This window comes from Orcinus orca, chromosome 10 (genome assembly GCF_937001465.1).
Source record: "Orcinus orca chromosome 10, mOrcOrc1.1, whole genome shotgun sequence".
Lineage (NCBI taxonomy): Eukaryota > Metazoa > Chordata > Mammalia > Artiodactyla > Delphinidae > Orcinus > Orcinus orca.
In genome coordinates, this window is record NC_064568.1 from 36,179,655 (window position 1) to 36,204,281 (window position 24,627).

At 48.1% G+C, this 24,627-nt stretch overlaps 2 protein-coding genes across 7 annotated transcripts in view; one reads left to right on the plus strand and one right to left on the minus strand.

The window, feature by feature from the left end:
- Window positions 1-9,084, minus strand: part of NISCH (nischarin) — a 42,952-nt gene extending 33,868 nt beyond the window's left edge. For 2 of the 6 annotated variants that reach the window (XM_033424569.2, XM_033424568.2), the window contains exons 1-3: window positions 8,888-9,083; window positions 6,616-6,699; window positions 5,745-5,927 (exon numbers count right to left, since the gene is read on the minus strand). In XM_033424569.2, coding sequence (XP_033280460.1) covers window positions 5,745-5,927; window positions 6,616-6,699; window positions 8,888-8,986 — 366 coding nt within the window. In that variant the 5' untranslated portion in view covers window positions 8,987-9,083. Of the gene's footprint in view, window positions 1-5,744; window positions 5,928-6,615; window positions 6,700-8,887 lie in introns of all 6 variants that reach the window. The other 4 variants (XM_033424572.2, XM_033424570.2, XR_004482309.2 and 1 more) reach the window with 3 other exon arrangements.
- Window positions 9,085-10,514: 1,430 nt separating this feature from the next.
- Window positions 10,515-13,551, plus strand: TNNC1 (troponin C1, slow skeletal and cardiac type). The gene is made up of 6 exons (XM_004267893.3): window positions 10,515-10,614; window positions 12,104-12,134; window positions 12,354-12,500; window positions 12,780-12,894; window positions 13,120-13,256; window positions 13,339-13,551. Exons 1-6 carry the CDS (start codon window positions 10,591-10,593, stop codon window positions 13,368-13,370), a joined length of 486 nt encoding a protein of 161 aa, XP_004267941.1. The 5' UTR covers window positions 10,515-10,590; the 3' UTR covers window positions 13,371-13,551.
- Window positions 13,552-24,627: the final 11,076 nt, after the last annotated feature.

Consider the following 24,627-nt stretch of genomic DNA (forward strand, 5'->3'; position numbering starts at 1 on the left):
GGCTTCCCTGGTGGCGCAGTGGTTGAGAGTCCGCCTGCCGATGCAGGGGACACGGGTTCGTGCCCCGGCCCTGGAAGATCCCACATGCCGTGGAGCGGCTGGGCCCATGAGCCATGGCCACTAAGCCTGCGCGTCCGGAGCCTGTGCTCCCGCAACGGGAGAGGCCACAACAGTGAGAGGCCCACGTACCGCAAAAATAAAAAAGATACAGATTCCTGAGCGGCTCCCAGAGGCCTGATCTGCACCCACCTCCAACCCACAAGAGCAGCTGCCCAGCCTCTCCAGCCCCTTACTGACACTGGGCTCCTAGAAGGTCTCCCGTGGGGAAAAGTGTTCCCTGTCCACCCTTAGTGCCCAACAACCCTCACCCTCAAAGTTACACTTCTCCAGGCAGCTGCCGTCAACACCAGCCCTGCTGGGATTTCCAGAAGACACAGAAAGCCCAGAGACAGTGAGAGCCAAGGGCTCATGCTAATCAAAGAGCATGTTTCCACTTACAATCTAAAAAGCAGACTATGTAACAATTTCTTTCCCTGCTCTTGGGCCAGAGGAACTGTGCCCTGTGGCAACACTACCTACTTAGTTTCCCAGGCTGATCTTCTTCACCTTGGGAGACCCTTAATCAAAAAGGAACAAAGAAATGCCTCAGCCCACAAATCTAGAGCACAGGTCTCTTCAGAGAAGCACGTTCTCTGCCTCCTCAGGGTGCTCTGGCTGAACTGTGGCCTTGTGTGCAAAGGTGAGCAGCCCCTTGCCAGGAGGAAATGGGGGGGGGGGGACAGTGGGCCCCAGTCTAAGCTGCTGTAGATTCTGCTCAGAGGTCACCTGTGGGAACAGGTAACCCCACCCACACACCACCCAATCCTGCTGAAGGGACTTGAAGTGCTTCAGTGTCCCACAAATGTCTGAACTGAAATGCATTTTTAAAAAAAAGACATTCTTTATAGTTCAATTTTTTTTTCAATTAAAAAAAATTAGCTATGTTTAAAAACTATAATACCCACCTCCAAACGTGTTACAGACCAATCAATCAGCCACCTGCCAGGTCACATGCTGGTTTGCAACCTTGGGCAACAGTGTGAGCTGCACACAAACGCACCATGGACTATCAGGCTGCTGCTCGGCGACTACCGCTCTGACTGAGCATGTCTGTGCATGCAGAACCCCATGATCCACTGCCCCCCGAAGCGCAGACCCTACTCAATGAATAACCCCAGTCCAGCCCGACACTCCTACCTGACACAGGCTGGAGCACAGAGTGCGTGTCAGTGGGACATTAACAGGGGACTCAATTACACATCACTGTGTGGTTTACACACACACACTAAGGGCTGGGAGTCCTTTTATAATTTATTTCACTCCTGTGAGGCACGCTAGCAAAAGTCAGGTATACTAGGTGCGTAAAAATTCCTGACGGATAGATTCAAGCCTAAGCTTTGGCTGAGGAGACTTCCAAGACTGTAACTAAGTTGCAAAGATATCTGTTATCACTTACAGCCTCTGTATTTTGCAAGTAAAACAAATCACCAAAGGCTGCCTTTAGGTTGGTAACAGTTTTATCCTATCTCCTGATTTCAAATTTCAAAAAGTGGCTTTGTTCTAGCCAACTGGTTTTATTTATGTATTTATTTTTTTGCAGTATGCAGGCCTCTCACTGTTGTGGCCTCTCCCGTTGCGGAGCGCAGGCTCCGGATGCGCAGGCTCGGCGGCCATGGCCCATGGGTGCAGCCATTCCGCGGCATGTGGGATCTTCCCGGACCGGGGCACGAACCCGTGTCCCCTGCATCGGCAGGCGGATTCTCAACCACCGCACCACCAGGGAAGCCCTAGCCAACGGGTTTTAAAGTAAGAAAATGATATAAATACCACCGTTGACAAGCAGTGAGTGCCTTTCCTAACTAGGAGAGCTGGCACTGGCTGGGACCCGGTGAGCCCCTGCCACGGGCCCATCGCTCTTCTCGGTCATTCACCTTCACCTCATGTTCTCCTGCAATCCTCAAGAGCCCGGGATCATCACTCTCCAGCTCACAAGAGGAACTGGGACACAGGGGTTAAAATGACTGCCTTGGAATAAACTGTCAGGAAGCAGCAGGGCTGGGAGACAAACTCAACTCTGCCTGCCTGTCAGACATCCTGCCCCAAAGAGGTGTGTGCTGAAATTCTCCATGGGATTCCACTTTACTGAATTTGAAGCCCTCTGCTCTAGGGGCTCTGGGATGAGGTCTGTCCCTGAGGGTGCAGGAACACTAGGGCAGAGTTATCTGGAGGGAGAGAGCCCAGCAGTAGGCCAGGGCTGAGGTGTGCCCTCTCACTGCAACACAGGGCTGCACTGGCCTCTGGACACCCCATCTCAGTTGGCTGGGGAGAGAAGTGGTGCTTTCCTTCCTTGACATTAAAATTCACACTACCAACCTCACACCACACCCCAACCTCACAGCATGTACAAAAATTCACTCAAAATGGTTAAAAGACCTAAATACAAGAGCTGAAACTATAAAACTCTTAGAAGAAAAACACAGTTGTAACTCTTTGTGACCTTGGATTAGGCAATGGTTTCTTAGATATGATACCAAAACCACAAGCGACCAGAGGGGAAAAATGGATAAACTTCATCAAAATCTAAAACTTTTGTGTTTCAAAGAATACTATCAGGAAAATGAAGACAAACCACACAATGAGAGGAAATATTTGCATATCATATTTCTGATAAGGGTCTAATATCCATCCAGAATATGTAAAGAACTCCTACAACTCAACAAAAATAACCTAATTTTTTGAAGTGCAAAGAATTTAAATACATTTCTCCAAAGGAGATATGCAAATAACCAATAAGCATATGAAAAGAAGCTCAATATTATTAGTTATTAGCCAAATGCAAATCAAAACCACCATGAGATACCACTTTAAACCCATGAGGATGGCTACCAAAAAAGTGGACAGTAACAAGTGTTGGCAGGGGTGTGGGGACATAAGAACCTACACATTGCTGGTGGAAATGTAAAATGGTGCAGCCACTACGGAAGAAAATTTGGCAGTTCCTCAAACAGTTAAAGTTACCATAGAATCCAACAATTCTACTCCTAGTATATACCTGAGAAAAATAAAAATATAGGTCTATACAGAAGCATATATGAATGCTCATAGCAGCCTTACTCACAAAAGCTAAAAAGTGGAAACCAGCTAAATGTCCATTAACTGATAAATGGACAAACTGTGGTGTCTCCAAGCAATAGAATATTACTCAGCCATAAAAGGACTGATGTACTGATTTATGCTACAATATGAATGGACCTTGAGAACACTATGCTAAGCGAAAGAAGCCAGTCACAAAGTCACATATTGTATGATTCCATTTACATGAAACGTCCAGAATATGCAAATCCATACATTACGAAAGTACATTAGTGATTGCTGATGGGTACATGGTTTCTTTTTGGGGTGATGAATGTTCTGCAATTAGATAGTAGTGACAGATGCACAACTCTGTTAATATACTAAGAACCAGGGACTTGAACACTTTAAAAGAGTGAATTTTATGGTATGTGAATTATATCTCAAATTTTTAAATCCACACCTCAGCCAAACAGGGTTCCCTGGGTCCACCCTGTCCACTGTCAGCCCCACAAGAGGTGGAGCACATTGGGAACAATTTCAGAGAGAACATTGATGGGGCAAAGGTTATCAGAAACACTCCCTAAGGGCTTCCAGCCTATAAAAAAGGCTGACAAATCTTTTGGACCCTGTTTGTTCAAAGTCATTTGAAGATCTAATCTAGTGATTCTCAATCAGGTGCAATTTGCCCCTCAGGCAGTACTTGGCAACCAGTGGAGACATTTTTGGTTGTTACAACTTGGTGGGTGGGGGGAGGGGACGCTACTGGCATCTAGTGGGCAGAGACCAGAGATGCTGCTCAACAATGCACAGAGGAGCTGCCACAACAATCGTCCAGCCCAAAATGTCAACAGTGCCACAGCTGAGAAACCTTGATTCAGTTTAATGATGGACCAATCACTTTTTAAAACCTTGGATTTATATAACCAAGTGGCCCTTTTGATAACTGTTATTTCAAATACATTCGAACTGCTCCAAGCAGTGGAGCATGCCTCAAACCAGAACCACAGATGTGGGGCAAGGTCCCAGGCCTATCTCAGGCAAACCTATTTCAAAAGAGCAGTCCAGGCCTTTCCATGCTCAGAGGTATCCAGGAGACCTCCTCAAAGGCCCACGTCTTAAGCAATGAATTATATTTTCAAAGGGCTGCTTATCAAGTTTTAAACCTAAATAGCCAAACAAAGCTTTCTTAAATTACAGCATTTCTTAAAATACTAACCAGTTAAGTTTATCTGAAAGACTCACATAAGGAATGGACATTTCTTTTCACATAAGGAAAGAAAATGCAAAAAAAAAAAAAAAAAAAAGGCTATAACAGGAAACTACTGCTAACCACATACATTACTGGTATATGCCAAACAAAATCCAAAGATATATATACATATATATCTTCCATCTATAAATGCCACCCTTTTTTCCACATGGCCCCTCCAAGCCGAGAGGCCCATTGCTAGTGCTATCACCAAATTCCCAGGCTCTAACACTTCAAGAAAGGTTCAGCTGTCTTACTCTGAAAATAGCTCAAGACAGTTATTGTTTAAATAAGTTTGGGCCTTTAAGACCACAACCCACAGGTCCCTTCCTAAAAGGCAAGCCTGAAAAGGAAAAGGGAGTTTTTTCCCCCTATCTTCATCACACAGAGAAAACAATTAAATGTAAATTATCCAAAAATCTATCACCCAAAGACTCCTAGCATTTTGATGTATAACCTTCTAGAATTTTCCTAGACATATTCATACAAGCTTCTTTTTTTTAATGAAAATGGGACCATACCCTAATACCGTTTTCTGGCCTCTTTTCATACAGTAATATATTTGTTTTCCTACAAATCCACAGCTACACCATCATTTTTCTAGCAGCATAATATCCAATTACATGGTTGCACTCTTTAATTTTTTATGTAGCCTTCTGTTGGGCTTTTGACTGTCTTCAATATTTCGTTATAATCCTGGAATGACTATCTTTGTACCCATATCCTTTTCTCAATCGCCCAGTATTTTCCCTTAGAATAAATTTTCAGAAATGAAATTGCTAGCTTTTTAACATTTTGGTTTCATACTGCACCAAACTTCCCTCCTTGAATTCTGACAACTCATCCTGTCACCAGCAGCCCATGACAGTTGTTCCTCCATCCAGAAGGGGGTACAGAGCTGCTCTGAGACATACAGTCCCACTGGAGGAAACCACCTACTCTCACTCGGCATCCTGGACTCTGACGATGCCCTAAGATGGCAATATTCTGCCAACACAGACTGATCCCTTAATTAGTTTTGAGCTGGGAACCAACAACTCAACAACAGTCGATGCCGAGTGTCAGCTGTTTCTAATCTAACCCCATCCATTTGGACGGAATGTAGCTCAAAAACCCAAAGGCCATTTATGCTAAACAGAACGCCTTGTGGTGGAGAAAAACCGCTCCGTGGCCACAGCCAATAGTCTAATTTAAGGCAAATCCGTTGATGCACATGCTTCTGTCCGTACCCCAACCCCACCAGGACGCTCCTCCATGTTCTAACCTCAGGCTCCAGCTCCAGCCCACCTCTCCTCAAAGCTGAGGTCTACAAGGGTTTGCTGCCTGGAGTTTTGGTGGCTGTGGGCTTGTAGGCAAAGGAGAAAACCCAAGAGGAACTTACGTAGAAGTGAAAATGCAAGAAGTGGGCCAGCACTCTGGGGGCCACGTCAGGGAAGGTGGCCAGAAGTGTCTGGAGGTAGACCTCCAGATCCTTCTCCCTCTTTTCCACCAAGCTCCTGGAGTTTTTCCCAATTATCTTTTTGGGCGGAAGCAAACTTTTATCGATCTTCCTCTCTGCGACGAGCTGTAAGCAAACATAATGTCAACCACAGACCAAGAGGTTCTGTAACTGTGCAAGGCCAAGGCAACCAGCCTGAGGGCAGGTGCTTATTATGACTTCCACAGCCCCTCCTGGCAGTAGTACCAGAATTAATGATCAAACTGCTGCACCTGGGATTTGGCCTCAAGTTTAATTACCACTAGAAATACCAATACAATTTCAGATGAGAAGTTCCATCTGGAGGCTTTGGAGACATTTAGGAAAATAATACCTCAAGGTCCCTAAAACCACCATCTTCTCCAAACCAGAACAAAATACTTGTGCTGCAAATGACCCAGAGAAAGGCAGCTCTCTCCAAACGCAAAGGAAGAAATGGAATCACAGTCAGATATTAAAGCATAGGTTCTGGAATAGGTATAGTCAGATGGAACAAGTTCAAGCCTGTTCTCTCCCCGGGAAACTGTCCCGGCATCTCACATCCAAGCTACAACTGACAATCTTAAAACTAAAGTTCAAATATGCTCCTTGCACACTATCTTATGCAAGGGTTGAACTCCCAGGATCCACCAGTTTTTTTTGCCAGTTACATTAGCAAACCAGTTTATTAATGTAACTGGCACAGAGCCTGTTTTGCCCTAAAACAGGCACACTGGGAGCTTGGCCTAAAAGCCCCCAAGCCCTGAGGCACAGGACCCCAGCTCTCAAGGGTTACCTTTTCATGTAGGTCATGGAAATCGCTGTAGCGGTGCTTGACTGTCCACTCATGGCCGCCATCAGTGACCTGGATGATGTAAACCTAAAAGGAAAAACCGATAGCCCTTGCCCAGCCGGCAGTAAGGAAAGTGCCACCCTACCCTTAATGATAGCTGTAGCACACCCAGACCCCCCCCAACCCCCAAGCCAAAGTTAAGCTGCTCTTCCCCACCAGCTTCTGCACCTGACCCTTACGAGCAGCAAGGCCCCCTCTCCTCCATGGCCCTAGCACTGGATCTGGCAGGCACATGGGATAAGTCTGAGCTCTATCCAACAGTGAGAAACAGAAAAGGTGGCTATCATATCAAGCCATCTCTTTAGTTTTTTAACTCCAGCCTCATGTAAGTCAAAGCCCAATCCAACCTGAGCTGCAGGAAAGGAAGGCCATTTCTTCTAAGAGAGGCAAAACAGGGTCAGGTTTGGCAGGACCAGCTTTTCTGCTGTAATTCTTTCCCAGGTGCCCTGACTGTAGCCTAGAATCAAGTCCTTTTCCAACGCTTTCAGCTGCTTCAGAGCTGTGATTTCTGCTGCTGAGCCAGGAGTCAAGGCACTAAGAAGCTGATGGGGGGGGTGGCAGGGGGGAAGCAGTGATGGACAATTAAGCCCTATCAGAAGGGAACAGGCCGTAGAGTCAAGGAAGACCTGTGTTCAAAATCTGGTTCTGCCATTTCCTGGCTATGGGTTATTTATGTCACTTATATAAGTGACTGGGAGCCTTAACTTGTCTGAGCCTCAGTTCCTCCAGCTTAAAATCTGCTAGGTTTAAGAATCAAAGGTAATGCACGCAAAATGCTTTGTAAAGGGCCTGACATATAGCAAGCGTTCAACCAAAGGTAGGTGTGTTAATAATACTCAAATCAGCATACCCGGACAAAAGGACACGAAAAGGTACCGTCCAGTCCGCCTGGATCACCACCTCCCCCCACACCCATTCACAGGAGGGACTCAGCCCTGTGCAATGAGGAGGCTTTTTGGAGCAACCCTCCAGCTACATGCAGTGCACGCGTGACGGCCAACCAGCCAACAGCTCAGAGACCTCAACCCTCACCTGGATGAGGCCCCCTGGTCCTAAGGTCCCGCCCCTCTCTGAAGGACGCAGGGAAGGGGGAGGAGAAAATAATCAACTCTGCTGAAGCCTCCCTGGAGGAGCAGCCATTTCTCCAGGGCCGGCCTGTTGCTCCAGGATCCGCCCCCAGCCCCTCTCCACAGCCGGGCAGCTTCCCTCCCCCTCTTCCCGCCCAGAAAAGGAGAAAGAGCCAGAAAAATGACCCTCAGGAGGAGGGTTAGGATGAGGGCCAAGGAGGTGGGGTGAAGGCAGGGCCAAAGCCCCCCCCTCACCCTCCGAGAACAAAGGACAGGAGGCTGGGAGGTGCTCAGGATGCCCGCACCTTGGGGCCAGTCCCTGCTAGGCAGCCTCCGAGGCCCACAGGCCTGGTGCCCAACCCCATCCAGACCCCGGAGGGCCTCCAACTCCTTCACAGTCCGCAACTGCCCCCATTTTCTGTCCTCCACCTCCCCCACAGCCTTGAAGCGTGCGTGGGCGGTACGCTGCCCCAACTCTCCCGCACACTCTAAAGCCACGAAGAGCCCTACGGTTCCTGGGTCTCGGCCTTTCAGCCCTGAGCCACCCCCTCAGTTCCCGGTGTCTGCGCCCCACCCCTCCCCCATTCTTGTCTCTGCCTCAGCGCGAAGGCCCCAGATCCCTCCTTTACTTTTTGAGCAAATCTCAACTGCAACCCCTAGGCTCCCCCAAATCAAGGCCCCGCCCCCTCTACTTCTTCACAGCCTGCAGCGCCCTGACCCTTTCCCCTGATTCCATCCATCAAATCCCCCACTCCTTAATCCCCCTCCTCCGGGACACCCTGTCACGTCCTCCCAGGCCGGCGCCCCTCCAGGCCTAGAGGATCTAGAGGGGCCTCCGCCTCAACCTGACTCCCCTCTTCCGCAGACCCCCTTTTTCCCCTGATTCTCCTCAACCCTAGCCTCCTTTTCTAAACGCGTACCCTTCCCAAGCCCCCTCCCTGGGCCCCACCCAAAGACCCTCTTTCCGGAGCTGCGCGGCCCAGGCCCCTTCCCCAGATTCCGCCATCCCAGGCCCCCTCCTCAAACTCGCAGCCCGCCTACCCCCAGCTCCCCAGTTGCGGGGCTCAGACGCCCTCCCCAACACCCCCGACTCAGGCTCCGGGTTCCAGCCGCCACCCCCAGTTCGGGCGCCCAAGCCCCCAGCACACCGTATACGTGTCCACGAGCTCAGAGCCCACGACGCGCGCCTCCTTGGCCGGCTCGGCCTCCCGCTCGGGACCAAAGCTGCGCGCCGCCGCCGCCGCCATGTTCCGGGCTCGGTCGCCGCCGCCGCCCGGTGCAGACTGGCAGCAGCAGGGGGCGGGGTCAGCGTCCCACCGCCCCCAGGCCCCCGCCGCCCCCCGCCCCCGCCGAGCGCCGTGCAGCCATCTTGGCCCCGCCGCCTTCTCGCGCCCCCGCCCCACTCCCCGCTTCGCGCGTAATTGACAGCAGCCGCCAGCGGCGCGCGTGCGCAGGACGCCGGGGACTGTCCTCTTGCGTAACCGGCACCTGCGTGGCGCCGCCTGCCGCGCTCTTTGCAGCGTGGGAGAAACTGAGGGCCTATGCAGGGACTGCTCTGGGCACTGCCGCTAGGTGCCCAGGAAGGGAGGTGCGATGGCCCCGCACCTTCCGGGCTACCCGAAGCAAGTCACTGCCACGCCTGGCCTCAGTTTCCCTCTCCAGATAAGAGACAGTAACCACATCTCACCTGGCTCTTGGGCTTATTCCCTGGAGGGCACGAGAGGGTTGAGAGAGAAGGAAGATCTGATCTGTGCCTGGAGCCCGAGCAGGACAGAATAACTGGGCTATTTCTTAACCTCTCCGAGACTCGGAGATCTCTGTCACATGGGTTTCTAGAGAATTGAGTGGGTTAATCCATGCAATGCATGTCAGGCAGGGCAGGGAACTGGCGTAGGCTCTGTGTGAAGGAGGTGAAGGGTTAGGTGGAAGGAAGGGATATGTGCTGGCCATCTGGCACAAGACCCCCAGATGGTGTCCTACCAGAGCTCAAAATGAGGGGGCAACAGCCTGGTCCTGGACCCAGGAACTACAGTACTGGAAAGGGGAAGCACAGAGAAGCAGCCCTAACTCAGGGGAAGACCCAGGTCTAGAAAAGAGAGGTGGTAACGGAACTGGAGGGGGGGAGTCTTACACAGATGGGGCATCTGTTGGTGTATCAATATTTGTTGAATGACTGATTGAGTGCAGTCAAGCCTAGAGCTAGTACTTTTCTCCCTGGGGAGATGAGAGGTCTTGGGCATGGCTCCTCTGGCACCCTTGGCAGAAGGGCTCCAGACCACACTCTCCTGAGGTAGGTCAGTGCCTTCCTTCTCCACCAGTTCCACAGCACCATACTCTGAGCTTGACATTCGAGGCTTCTCTTGGCCCGGTCCTACACTCCCAGCCTCTTCTTGTATACTGCTGCCCCTACTCCAGAGAGGTTTAACTTAAGGCAGGAGCTACCAAGTCAGACAGACCTTGAGCAAGTCGCCACCCCCCCCAGGAGCGTCACCCACCCCCCTGGTTGGATAGGAGTTGAGCTAATGTGTATAGGGGCCTGGCCTGAGGCCCACGACACTGGAGCTCCTGTCCTGTCCTGGGCTCACGTTTTCACTCATTAAAACCTTTCCAGAGAGTCCCCTGGAGGAATGGGGGACAGAAGAAAAGAGAACTGGTCCTTGTAGCCCTTCATCGGCTCCTTGCCCTGGGCAGAGGACACAGGACTCAGGCCAGTGTGAGATCACCAGAGCCGGGGGGAGGGAGTGGAGGATACTGCAGGCAGGGGTGGGCTGGGCGGGGAATGAGATGGGGCAGGGCTATTTAAGCCCAGGGCTGCTGGCAACACCAGCAGCCTGCCCTGTGAGCCGCCAGTATGGATGACATCTACAAGGCTGCGGTGAGGGATGGGTCTGGGCAGGGCTGGGGTGGGTTGGCCCACTGGGGGCTCATTCAGCTCGGGATGGGGTGCAAGGTCACCCCCAGGAGGTGGTGGGGACCCAGGAGAGGACCCACATACTTTCAGCCCAGACCTTCAAGGGGATGGTGGGTCTGGTGTTCCCGGGTGTGGAAGGGGTGAGTTTAGGGTTTGTGGGAGCTGTGCAGGGTGGTGGAAGAGGATGTCGAAGCTTTTGCAACAAGTCTAGACCTGTCTCCAGACATCTATAGTCTGTGTCATTGTCTCCCGGCCACATCTCTCTGCGTTTGTGTCTCTGGTCACTTTCCCAGTCTCTTTCTGTCTCTTTGTTCCTCCCAGGCTCTTCCTCTGAGGCTCTGTCGCTGTTTCCCTGCCCCCCATCTCTGTCCCTCACATTCTGCTTCTCACTCACTCCCAATCCCCCACCCCCTCCAGTCCCTTGACTGGCTGAAGATGCTGTGGAGGGTGGGACAGGGGTTGTGAGAAGGGGGCTGCAGAGCCAGAATCCTGAGCTGAAGAAGGGGCTTTGAAGTTTGAGGCAGGCAGGGAGTGACTGGGAAGAAGGAGCAGAGCACTGGGGCCCCAGCCGCCATCTGGCCTGGCAGGCTCAGGGCTCAGTGGCTTAGCCAGGGGTAAGGGCTAGCGGGTGGTCAGGTCACCCCAAGTCCCTGCTGGGGCCGCTGAGGGGCTTCAGATGCTATTCTATCTCGGGATGGGGCGTGTTGCTGACCTACCCCCAGCGCAGAGACAAGGACATCTGACACAGACAGCTGTCCAAAAGGGAACCCCTCCCTCAGCCCTGGGAAATGTGGCCCCATTCCTGGGCAGGGAAGGGCTATGGCTGGCTATGGGGGTGCCCCTGCCTATCCTGCAGGAGTCCGTGGAGCTGGGAGGGGGACACCAGCCCTCCACCCTGTGCCCATACAAGGCCTGGCAGAGCCAGGGACTAATTTTGGCTCCTGAGGCACCAGCAGGCCAGGGGGCCAGATAACGCTGCCCTACCCCTGCATGCCAGAGTCCCCAGAACAATCACCAGGTTTAACTTTGTCCCCTGTTAAAAATAGCCCAGTGGCCACCCCGGTCAGGTTACAGTGGGTGGCTTTGCCCACCCCCACACTGGTTTTATTGTCCCAACCTGAGGGACAGCTGTCTCTCAGGCCACCCAGCTTGGGTTTCGGTGGGGGGGTGGGGGCGAAAGGGCGTTGAGTGGTCACTGACTATTGTTACTCAGGGTCACCTTAGTCCTGGAGGGGGTGCCCACCTGTCACCCTGGCCCTGAGCCCAGTCAGTGAGGCCAGCTGGGTCACCTCAGGATTCTGGGGGCTAGGAGGGAGAACTGAGGCCTCTGCTCTGTGACCTGGGAATGGCCTGCTTCTTCCGGGTTTCAGTCTTCCCACCTGTGGAATGGGTTGGTTTCCTCGACAGCAGTTAAGGCCTGAGCCTGGGTCCTGAGACCTCTTTTCCTCTCTAGGTAGAGCAGCTGACAGAAGAGCAGAAAAATGGTGAGTACCCCAACACGCATGTGGGGGAACAGCAGAGCCGGGCTGGGGGAGCATGAGGACCCCAGGCTGGAGGCCAGAGGCTGGGGTCCCTCTCCCTGTGACCTCAGAGGTCTCAGAGGGAAGTGGGCAGGTTAGCAGGTGGCCCTAGGGGTCTGGCCTTCCAGGTTCTTGGCTGCTGAGCCCTGGCTGCTGTTTCCCCTCCCCTCCTATTGGACACAGAGTTCAAGGCAGCCTTTGACATCTTCGTGCTGGGCGCTGAGGATGGCTGCATCAGCACCAAGGAGCTGGGCAAAGTGATGAGGATGCTGGGGCAGAACCCCACACCTGAGGAGTTACAGGAGATGATTGACGAGGTGGATGAGGATGGTGAGCCCCTTTGCCCCCCTGCCCTGCCCCGGACCCATAGTGCCCCCAACTCTCTGGGGACCTGCATCCTGGCTCTGCCACTTATTACTCTGTGCCCTTAAAGGAGCTGTTTAGCCTCTCTGAGCCTTGGCCATATCATCTATAAAATGGGCACACTGACCACACTTGTCTCACAGAGTTGCTATGAGGATGCAGTGAGAACAGTGGGGTCTAGTGTCAAGGGCAGTGCCAGCCATTCTGACCGTTGCTCTCCAACGGCTGTGCTGCCCACCCCCCCAGGCAGCGGCACAGTGGACTTTGATGAGTTCTTGGTCATGATGGTTCGGTGCATGAAGGATGACAGCAAAGGAAAGTCTGAGGAGGAGCTTTCTGACCTCTTCCGCATGTTTGACAAGTGAGTGTGTGACCCTTGACCTCTGCCCCTGACCCTAGTGGAACTGGGCAGAGGGGGACAGTCTTGTGACCTCGAGGCCTCAGTCTCCCGTTCTGTGCAATGCGGGATGGGATGCCCCATCTCCCAGTGGCTCTTCCTTACTTCCTGGGGTCTTGAGCAGGGCTGCTTCTTCCCCTCCCCCTGCCCCTACCATGGGCTCTGAGGCCCCCCTCACCCAACTGGCAGAAACACTGACGGCTACATCGACCTGGAGGAGCTGAAGATCATGCTTCAGGCTACGGGTGAGACCATCACAGAGGACGACATTGAGGAGCTCATGAAGGATGGTGACAAGAACAACGATGGCCGCATTGACTATGACGGTGAGTAAGGGTGTGCTGAATCCCCAGTGCCCATGCCCTGCCCAGCCCCGACCTCTGACCTATGCCTGCCCCTCTCTCACAGAGTTCCTGGAATTCATGAAGGGGGTGGAGTAGACACCGACCTTCTCCCAGAGCTGCCTGTGCCAACTTCCAACTCCAGCTGGGCCCTGGGGTTAGGGGCAGGGGGCTAGGGTCCCCAGGATGTGAACTTGGGTGTGTCCTTGACCACGGGCCCTCCCTGACTACCTCCCCCAGCCCTGTCCTAGGGAATTCAAATAAAGCCCTGCTCCCTGGAGGCCTGGTGTCTGGCTTTCATTCCCTAATCTTCACTAGGGTGGATTCCTGCCCTGACCATTTCTGTCCCTGTCCCAGAACCTGTGCTCTAACCACCCTTGCACACCACCTTCTGCAGGAGGGGTTAGGTTAGATCAGAGACTACCACGCTCCATACCCACCCGGCTCCTTTCTATAACTGCTGGTACCCAGGCCCCATCTCCAGCAATTCCACACCTGGAGTCTGTCGTGGCCCAGGAATCTGCATTTCACAGGCTCCTGGGGGCCATGGCTTTAGTCAGCCAGTTGGCAGCTGAGGGGTCCTATACTTGGAGAGGGCAATCACTCAGCACCAGGCTAGGCCCTGGATGCCACTTGGCACGGCTGCCATGGCTCTCTCTCGCTTCTGGTTGGGGAGAAGCAGGGCTCTGTGGGGGCTCTGCGGGCCTGTAGCTCCAGTCCATCTGCCCGCTCACCTGGATTTCCTGCCAGCGACGTTGACTCCCCGGGACCGAGGGGCATATCGTCTACTCCCCTTGCCCATTTGACAGGTAAGGACCCTGGGGCCCAGAGAGACTCAGGGGCCTGTCAAGTTCATCCAGTGAGTCTGGGAGAGAGCAGAGCCACCTGGCTCCCAGCCGAGGACTCTGTCTGATGGAACAGATTCTGATGGGCATGATTTCCAGTTCCCGCAAACCTCACGGCTCCAGCAACCCACTTTCCCTCCCTGGCAGGGAATAGAGGCATGGGGCCTTGTGGCTCTCAGCTTACTGGGGGCACCCAGGCCAGAGCTACAGCCAGAACAGTGAAACTGGCTTTGGGTAGATGGGGGGCTGCAAGGAAGTGGAGGTGTCAGCAGTGGTGCTTGCAAGAGGGACAGCTGCCACAGCACTTAGGCTCCAGCCAGAAGGTCAGCAGCTGTCCATACTCCGCCCAGCCACTCCACAGGCTCCCCACCTGTGCCCCAGACTGGGCGTTCCCCAGAGAGGCCCAGCATTCCGGAGACAGTCTTGGAATTCTGAAGATGCCTCAGTGGAGGCCAGAGCTGCCTGGTTCCTGGAGAGATCTGGGGTCGGAGAGAGGAGAGGGGTCCCCTCAGTCCTGCCCTCGGGAGCTGGAAAACTCAAGGACCTACATGTACACCCAGGAATGACGTCTCAAGAGAGGAGGCAAGGCTACATTGGGTGGCACCACAAGCCAGTGTACCATTCCAGGGTTTAGTCACACCCCTACTATGTGTCCAGTGCTGGCTGAATGCTGGGACCCTTCAGAACGAGGCCCAGTCCCTAATTTTGTGGAATTTATAGTCAACTCAGGAAGACAAAGAGGGAGATGAGTGCAGTGAGGAAACCAACATAGTGCTAGAATGGGGACTGGAGAGGAGATGAGGCTGGTGAGGTAGGAGAGAACCTGAGTGAGCAAAGGGCCCAAGGACCCAGGAGGGAAGGAAAGAGGCATTGAAGACAGCTGATGGCCCTGAAGCTGGGGAAATTGGAGGCCCCAAGGCCTTGGCCACCTGGACACAAGGGTTTCACTGGAATGGTGGAATGGGAGCTCAACTAAAAAGGGCCAAAGGAGTGAGGCAAGGTAAAGGGGAGATGGCAAATGTGGACAATACTGGTGAAGTTTTGCAAGGGCTCAGAGAACAGAGAGTTGAGCTGGAGAGGGGAGATGTGGAGTTCAAGGAAGTTCATTTAAGAAGGTGGGTCAGGGAGTGGCCTGTATGCTGATGGGCACAACCTAGTGAAGCTGGAGAAGGGTTAAAGCAAGATGTGGGGTAGAGCTGCACAGGGTGAGCAGCTAGGGTCTCCAGGAGTGTGTCAAGGGCCTGGTTATAGCTCTGGGACTGGACCCAAACTGGGCAAGGAGAAAGGAGGTCTTGAGGCAGGGAGGGAAGAATTGTGGCAGGGGAGATGCTGAGCACAAGGTGCTATAAGAGGAGGAATGTTCTGAATGGAGATGATGAAGGTCACGTCTTCATTGGTGGTGACTTGGAAGATGGGTGGCTGAGGTGGGGGGAGGAGGACAAGGACTGCAGAGGCCAGGGGTTCCCAGGGGGTATGGGATGCTGACGGGATCAGGGAAGGAGAAGAGGAAAGCCCCAAGAGTCAAGCCCTCTGTGAACAAAACAGGAGGATGACTGGGCCAGCTACAAAGTATAAGGGGGGCGGCTGGCTGGTGCCTTAAAGAAGGGGTCCACAGGTGGGAAGTCCTGTGAGATTTTCCCAATATCTCTGTTCCAGAATTAGGTTGGTGGAGGAGGGACTGAGGACATCCATTCCTTCCAGGCATTTCTACCCCAGAATTCTAGCTGGGAGAGGCTGGGCTGTGTCCCTTTCTTTATATGTCCACCTGGGGGCACATGGTGCATGACAGTACACATCACATATGTATACAGCCAAGGGCTGACAAGTTCCCACTAGCACATGCCATTGCGCTCCCCCCACATGCATCACCCAGTTCTGACTGTTTTGCTCTGTTCAGTCCTCTCCATTTCTTCTGGGCTGTGTCATCCTTTGCCTAGATAGTGCTTCCTCCATGAAGCCCCCCTTGATTTCCTCCACCAGAAGCAAGCACTAGATGCATGTAAATCAATGAAGTTAGAACACTCCCTCACACCAAACACAACAATAAACTCAAAATGGCTTAAAGACATAAAAATAAGACATGACACCATGAAACTCCTAGAAGAGAACATAGGCAAAACATTCTCTGACATAAGTAGTAGCAATATTTTCTCAAATCAGTCTCCCAGGGCAAAAGAAATAAAAGCAAAAATAAACAAATGGGGGGACTTCCCTGGTGGTCCAGTGGTTAAGAATCTACGCTCCCAGTGCAGGGGGCCTGGGTTTGATCCCTGGTCAGGAAATCGCAGACTGCGACTAAGAGCCCACATGCCGCAACTAAGACCTGGCGCAGCCAAATAAATAAATAAATAAACATTTTAAAAAAATAAACAGATGGGACCTAATCAAATTTATAAGCTTTTGCACAGCAAAGGAAACCATAAATAAAACAAAAAGACAACCTACAGACTGGGAGAAAAAATTTGCAAATGACACGACCAACAAGGGCTTAATTTCCAAAGTATACAAATAGCTTTTACGACTCAATATTTTAAAAAAATCAAAAAATGGGCAGTTCCTAGAGTGTCTTCCAGCAAACGATGGCAAACATAATATAAACACCACTTGCAGAAGAGATGGTTTTTTATTAGTTCTTAGAAAGGCCTTCATTTCCCTCCAGGCTCATCACTCTAAGTGGGAACCCGCTGATGGTTGGGAGTGAAGCAAATAGATCAGAACAGTAAACACCAGGTTTTCGAAATATGGTTATGCTTCTAATGGTAAAATAATTATAAGCTGGGACCTTAAAGCATGCTTCCATTTACCCCCAGGAAGAATTGTTCTATTACAGCATGATGCTAGATTAAGACTGGAGTTTTAAAGGATTGAATTGTGTCTCTCTTGAAGTGGTGCCACTTTATCTCTAGAGATCGGGAGAAAATAAAATTTCATTTCATATTAAAAAAAAAATGGGCAGAGGGGGCTTCCCTGGTGGCACAGCAGTTAAGAATCTGCCTGCCAATGCAGGGGTCATGGGTTTGAGCCCTGGTCCGGGAAGATCCCACATGCCACGGAGCAACTAAGCCCACACGCCACAACTACTGAGCCTGCGAGCCACAACTACTGAGCCCACGTGCCACAACTACTGAAGCCCACATGCCTAGAGGCCATACTCCGCAACAAGAGAAGCCACCGCAATTAGAAGCCTGCGCACCATGGTGAAGAGTAGCCCCCACTCGCCACAGCTAGAGAAAGCCTGTGCACTATAAAAACCCAAAGCAGCCTAAAATAAATTAATTAAATGAATAAATTTTAAAAATAATAATAAAATAAATTTTTTTTAAAAAAAATGAGCAGGAGACCTAAATAGAAATTTCTCTGAGGAAGACATACAGATGGCCAACAGGCACATGAAAAGATGTGAAACATCACTATATTAGAGAAATGAAAATCAAAACTACAATGAGTTACCACCTCACACTGGTCAGAATGGCCATCATCAAAAAGTCTACAGGAAAAAAAAAAAGTCTACAGGGCTTCCCTGGTGGCGCAGTGGTTGAGAGTCCGCCTGCCAATGCAGGGGACACAGGTTCGTGCCCTGGTCCGGGAAGATCCCACATGCTGCGGAGTGGCTGGGCCCGTGAGCCATGGCCGCTGAGCCTGCATGGCCGGAGCCTGTGCTCCACAACGGGAGAGGCCACGACAGTGAGAGGCCCGTGTACCGGAAAAAAAAAAAAAAAAAAAAGTCTACAAATAGTGCTACATGTATACAATGGAATATTACTTAGCCATAAAAAAGAACGAAATAATGCCATTTGCAGCAACATGGGTGAACCTAGTGATTGTCATAGTTAAGTAAGTCAGACAGAGAAAGACAAATATCATATGATATCACTTATAGGGGGAATCTAAAAAAATGATACAAATGAACTTATTTACAAAACAGAAATAGAGCCACAGATGTAGAAAACAAACTTATGGTTACTGGGGGAAAAGTGGGATGGGGGACGGATAAACTGGAAGATTGGGGTTGACATATACACACTACTATATATAAAATAGATAACTAATGAGGACCTACTGTATAGCAAAGAGAACTCTTCTTCTTTTTTTTTTTTTTTGCAGTTCGCGGGCCTCTCACTGTTGTGGCCTCTGCCGTTGCAGAGCACAGGCTCTGGATGAGCAGGCCCAGCGGCACGAACCCGCGTCCCCTGCATCGGCAGGCGGACTCTCAACCACTGTGCCACCAGGGAAGCCCAAAGAGAACTCTTCTTAATACTCTGTAATGACCTATATGGGAAAAGAATCTAAAAAAGAGTGGATATATGTATAAGTGGTAGTTTCTGTACAGCAGAAACTAACACAACATTGTAAATCAGCTATACTCCAACCACAAAAAAAATTTTTTTAAGTCTACAAATAATAAATGCTGGAGAGGGTGTGAAGAAAAGGGAACTCTTCTACACTGTTGGTGGAAATGTAAAATGGTGCAGCCACTATGGAAAATAGTATGGAAGTTCCTTAGAAAACTAAAAATAGTTACCATATGATCCAGCAATCCCAATCCTGGGCACATATCTGGAAAAGATGGAAAACTCTAATTTGAAAACATACATGCAGATAGCTTCATCTACCAAAGGGCAGACAACAGAAGCAAGAAGAACTACAATCCAGCAGCCTGTGGAACAAAAACCACATTCACAGAAAGATAGACAAGATGAAAAGGCAGAGGGCTATGTACCAGATGAAGGAACAAGATAAAACCCAAGAAAAACAGCTAAATGAAGTGGAGATAGGCAATCTTCCAGAAAAAGCATTCAGAATAATGATAGTTAAGGTGATCCAGGACCTCTGAAAAAGAATGGAGGCAAAGATCGAGAAGATGCAAGAAATGTTTAACAAAGATCTAGAAGAATTAAAGAACAAACAGAGATGAACAATACAATAATGAAATGAAAAATACACTAGAAGGAATCAATAGCAGAATAACTGAGGCAGAAGGACGGATAAGTGATCTGGAAGACAGAATGGTGGAATTCACTACTGTGGAACAGGATAAAGAAAAAAGAATGAAAAGAAATGAAGACAGCCTAAGAGACCTCTGGGACAACATTAAACACAACAACATTCACATTATAGGGGTCCCAGAAGGAGAAGAGAGAGAGAAAGGACCTGAGAAAGTATTTGAAGAGATTACAGTCAGAAACTTCCCTAACATGGGAAAGGAAACAGCCACCCAAGTCCAGGAAGTGCAGAGAGTCCCATACAGGATAAACCCAAGGAGAAACGTGCCAAGACACATAGTAATCAAACTGGCAAAAATTAAAGACAAAGAAAAATTATTGAAAGCAGCAACAGAAAAATGACAAAAAACATACAAGGGAACTCCCATAAGGGTAACAGCTGATTTCTTAGCAGAAACTCTACAAGCCAGAAGGGAGTGGTATGATATACTTAAAGTGATGAAAGGGAAGAACCTACAACCAAGATTACTCTACCCTGCAAGGATCTCATTCAGATTCAATGGAGAAATCAGAAGCTTTACAGACAAGCAAAAGCTAACAGAATTCAGCTTTACAACAAATGCTAAAAGAACTTCTCTAAGTGGGAAACACAAGAGAAGAAAAGGACCTACAAAACAAACCCAAAACAATTAAGAAAATGGTCATAGGAACATACATATTGATAATTACCTTAAACGTGAATGGATTAAATGCTCCAACCAGAAGACACAGGCTTGCTGAATGGATACAAAAACAAGAACCATATATATGCTGTCTACCAGAGACCCACTTCAGACCTAGGGACACATACAGACTGAAAATGAGGGGATGGAAAAAGATATTCCATGCAAATGGAAATCAAAAGAAAGCTGGAGTAGCAATACTCATATCAGATAAAATAGACTTTAAAATAAAGAATGTTACAAAAGACAAGGAAGGACACTACATAATGATCAAGGGATCAATCCAAGAAGAAGATATAACAATTATAAATATATATATGCACCCAACATAGGAGCACCTCAATACATAAGGCAACTTCTAACAGCTATAAAAGAGGAAATCGACAGTAACACAATAATAGTGGGGGACTTTAACACCTCACTTACACCATTGGACAGATCAACCAAACAGAAAATTAATAAGGAAACGCAAGCTTTAAATGACACAATAGACCAGATAGGTTTAATGGATATTTATAGGACATTCCACCCAAAAACAGCAGATTACACTTTCTTCTCAAGTACACACAGAACATTCTACAGGATAGATCACATCTTGGGTCACAAATCAAGCCTCAGTAAATTTAAGAAAAGTTAAATCATATCAAGCATCTTTTCTGACCACAACGCTATGAGATTACACATGAATTACAGGGAAAAAAACGTAAAAAACACAAACACATGGAGGCTAAACAATACGTTACTAAATAACCAAGATATCACTGAAGAAATCAAAGAGGAAATCAAAAAATACCTAGAGACAAATGACAATGAAAACACGACGATCCAAAACCTATGGGATGCAGCAAAAGCAGTTCTAAGAGGGAAGCTTATAGCTATACAAGCCTACCTCAAGAACAATCTCAAATAAACAATCTAACCTTACACCTAAAGGAACTAGGGACAGAAGAACAAACAAAACCCAAAGTTAGCAGAAGGAAAGAAATCATAAAGATCAGAGCAGAAATAAATGAAATAGAAACAAAGAAAACAATAGCAAAGATCAATAAAACTAAAAGCTGGTTCTTTGAGAAGATAAACAAAATTGATAAGCCATTAGCCAGACTCATCAAGAAAAAGAGGGAGAGGACTCAAATCAATAAAATTAGAAATGTAAAAGGAGAAGTTACAACAGACACCACAGAAATACAAACCATCCTAAGAGACTACTACAAGCAACTCTACGCCAATAAAATGGACAACCTGGAAGAAATGGACAAATTCTTAGAAAGGTATAACTTTCCAAGGCTGAACCAGGAAGATACAGAAAATATGAACAGACCAATCACAAGTAATGAAACTGAAACTGTGATTAAAAATCTTCCAACAAACAAAAGTCCAGGACCAGATGGCTTCACAGGTGAATTCTATCAAACATTTAGAGAAGAGCTAACACCCATCCTTCTCAAACTCTTCCAAAAAATGGCAGAGGAAGGAACACTCCCAAGCTCATTCTATGAGGCCACCATCACCCTGATACCAAAACCAGACAAAGATACTACAAAGAAAGAAAATTACAGACCAATATCACTGATGAATATAGATGCAAAAATCCTCAACAAAATACTAGCAAACAGAATCCAACAACACATTAAAAGGATCACACACCATGATCAAGTGGGATTTATCCCAGAGATGCAAGCATTCTTCAATATACGCAAATCAATGGATGTGATATACCATATTAACAGACTGAAGAATAAAATCCATATGATCATCTCAATAGATGCAGAAAAAGCTTTTGACAAAATTCAACACAAATTTATGATAAAAACTCTCCAGAAAGTGGGCATAGAGGGAACCTACCTCAACATAATAAAGGCCATATACGACAAACCCACAGCAAACATCATTCTCAATGGTGAAAAACTGAAAGCATTTCCTCTAAGATCAGGAACAAGACAAGGATGTCCACTCTCACCGCTATTATTCAACATAGTTTTGGAAGTCCTAGTGTCGGCAATCAGAGAAGAAAAAGAAATAAAAGAAATAAAAATTGGAAAAGAAGTAAAGCTGTCACTGTTTGCAGATGACATGTTATTATACATAGAGAAACCTAAAGATGCTACCAGAAAACTACTAGAGCTCATCAATGAATTTGGTAAAGTTGCAGGATACAAAATTAATGCACAGAAATCTCTTGCATTCCTATACACTAACGATGAAAAATCTGAAAGAGAAATTAAGGAAACACTCCCATTTACATTGCAACAAAAAGAATAAAATACCTAGGAATAAACCTACCTAGGGAGAAAAAACACCTGTATGCAGAAAACTATAAGACACTGTTGAAAGAAATTAAAGATGATACCAACAGATGGAGAGATATACCATGTTTTTGGATTGGAAGAATCAATATTTTGAAAATGACTCTACTACCCAAAGCAATCTACAGATTCAATGCAATCCCTATCAAATTACCAATGGCATTTTTTACAGAACTAGAACAAAATATCTTAAAATTTGTATGGAGACACAAAAGACCCCGAATAGCCAAAGCACTCTTGAGGGAAAAAAACGGAGCTGGAGGAATCAGGCTCCCTGACTTCAGACTATACTACAAAGCCACAGTAATCAAGATAATATGGTACTGGCACAAAAACAAAAATATAGATCAATGGAACAGGATAGAAAGCCCAGAAATAAACCCATGCACCTATGCTCAACTAATCTATGACAGCTACATGTAAAAGAATGAAATTAGAACAGTCCCCAACACCATACACAAAAATAAACTCAAAATGGATTAGAGACCTAAATGTAACACCGGACACCCTAGAACTCTTAGAGGAAAACATAGGAAGAACACTCTGACATAAATCACACATAAAAACAAAAATAAACAAATGGGACCTAATGAAACGTAAAAGCTTTTGCAAAGCAAAGGAAACTACAAACAAGACGAAAAGACAACCCTCAGAATGGGAGAAAATATTTGCAAATGAATCAACGGACAAAGAATTAATCTCCAAAATATATAAACAGCTCATGCAGCTCAATATTAAAAAAACAAACAACCCAATCAAAAAATGGGCAGAAGGGCTTCCCTGGTGGCGCAGTGGTTGAGAGTCTGCCTGCCGATGCAGGGGACACGGGTTCGTGCCCTGGTCCAGGAGCATCCCACATGCCGTGGAGCGGCTGGGCCCGTGAGCCATGGCCGCTGAGTCTGCGCGTCCGCAGCCTCTGCTCCGCAGCGGGAGAGGCCACAACAGTGAGAGGCCCGCGTACCGCAAAAAAAAAAAAAAAAAAAAAAAGGGCAGAAGACCTAAATAGACATTTCTCCAAAGAGGACATACAGATGGCCAAGAAGCACATGAAAAGCTGCTCAACATCACTAATTATTAGAGAAATGCAAATCAAAACTACAATGAGGTATCACCTCACACCAGTTAGAATGGGCATCATCAGAAAATCTACAAACAACAAATGCTGGAGAGGGTGTGGAGAAAAGGGAACACTCTTGCACTGTTGGTGGGAATGTAAATGGATACAGCCACTATGGAGAACAGTTCCTTAAAGAACTAAAAATAGAATTAACATATGACCCAGCAATCCCACTACTGGGCATATACCCAGAGAAAACCATAATTCAAAAAGACACATGCGGGGGCTTCCCTGGTGGCGCAGTGCTTGAGAGTCCGCCTGCCGATGCGGGGGACACGGGTTCGTACCCCGGTCCGGGAAGATCCCACCTGCCGCGGAGCGGCTAGGCCCGTGAGCCATGGCCGCTGAACCTGCACATCCGGAGCCTGTGCTCCGCAACGGGAGAGGCCACACAGTGAGAGGCCCGCGTACCACAAAAAAAAAAAAAAAAAAAAAGACACATGCACCCCAATGTTCATTGCAGCACTATTTACAATAGCCAGGTCATGGAAGCAACCTAAATGCCCATCGACAGGTGAACGGATAAAGAAGATGTGGTACATATATACAATGGAATATTACTCAGCCATAAAAGGGAATGAAATTGGGTCATTTGTAGAGACGTGAATGCATCTAGAGACTGTCATACAAAGTGAAGTAAGTCAGAAAGAGAAAAACAAATATCATATATTAACGCAAATAGGTGGAACCTAGAAAATGGTACAGGTGAACCGGTTTGCAGAGCAGAAATTGAGACACAGAAGTAGAGAAAAAAACGTATGGACACCAAGGGGGGAAAGCGGCGGGGGGTGGTGGGGGTGGTGGGATGAATTGGGAGATTGTGATTGACATGTATACACTGATGTGTATAAAATGGATGACTAATAAGAAAAAATATATAAATAAAAAATAAACATTAAAAAAATGAAAAAATAAAAGAAAACATACGTGCACCCCAATGTTCATAGCAGCACTGCTTACAATAACCAAGACATGGAAGCAACCTAAATGTCCATTGACAGATGAATGGATAAAGAAAATGTGGCATATATATACATATATATGCACAATGGAGTATTACTCAGCCATAAAAAAGAGTGAAATATTGCCATTAGCAGCAACATGGATGGACCTAGAGATGATCATACTGAGGGAAGTAAGTCAGACAGAGCAGGACAAACAATAATGATATTACTTATATGTGGAATGTAAAAAATAATACAGAGGAACTTATTTACAAAAGAGAAACAGACTCACAGACATAGAAAACAAAATTATGGTTACCAAAGGGGAAAGGGGGAGGGATAAATTAGGAGTATGGGATACACATTACTATATATAAAATAAACAAAAAGGATTTACTGTATAGCACAGGGAACTATATTCAATATCTTGTAGTAACCTACAATGGAAAAGGATCTGAAAAAGGATATATATATATATA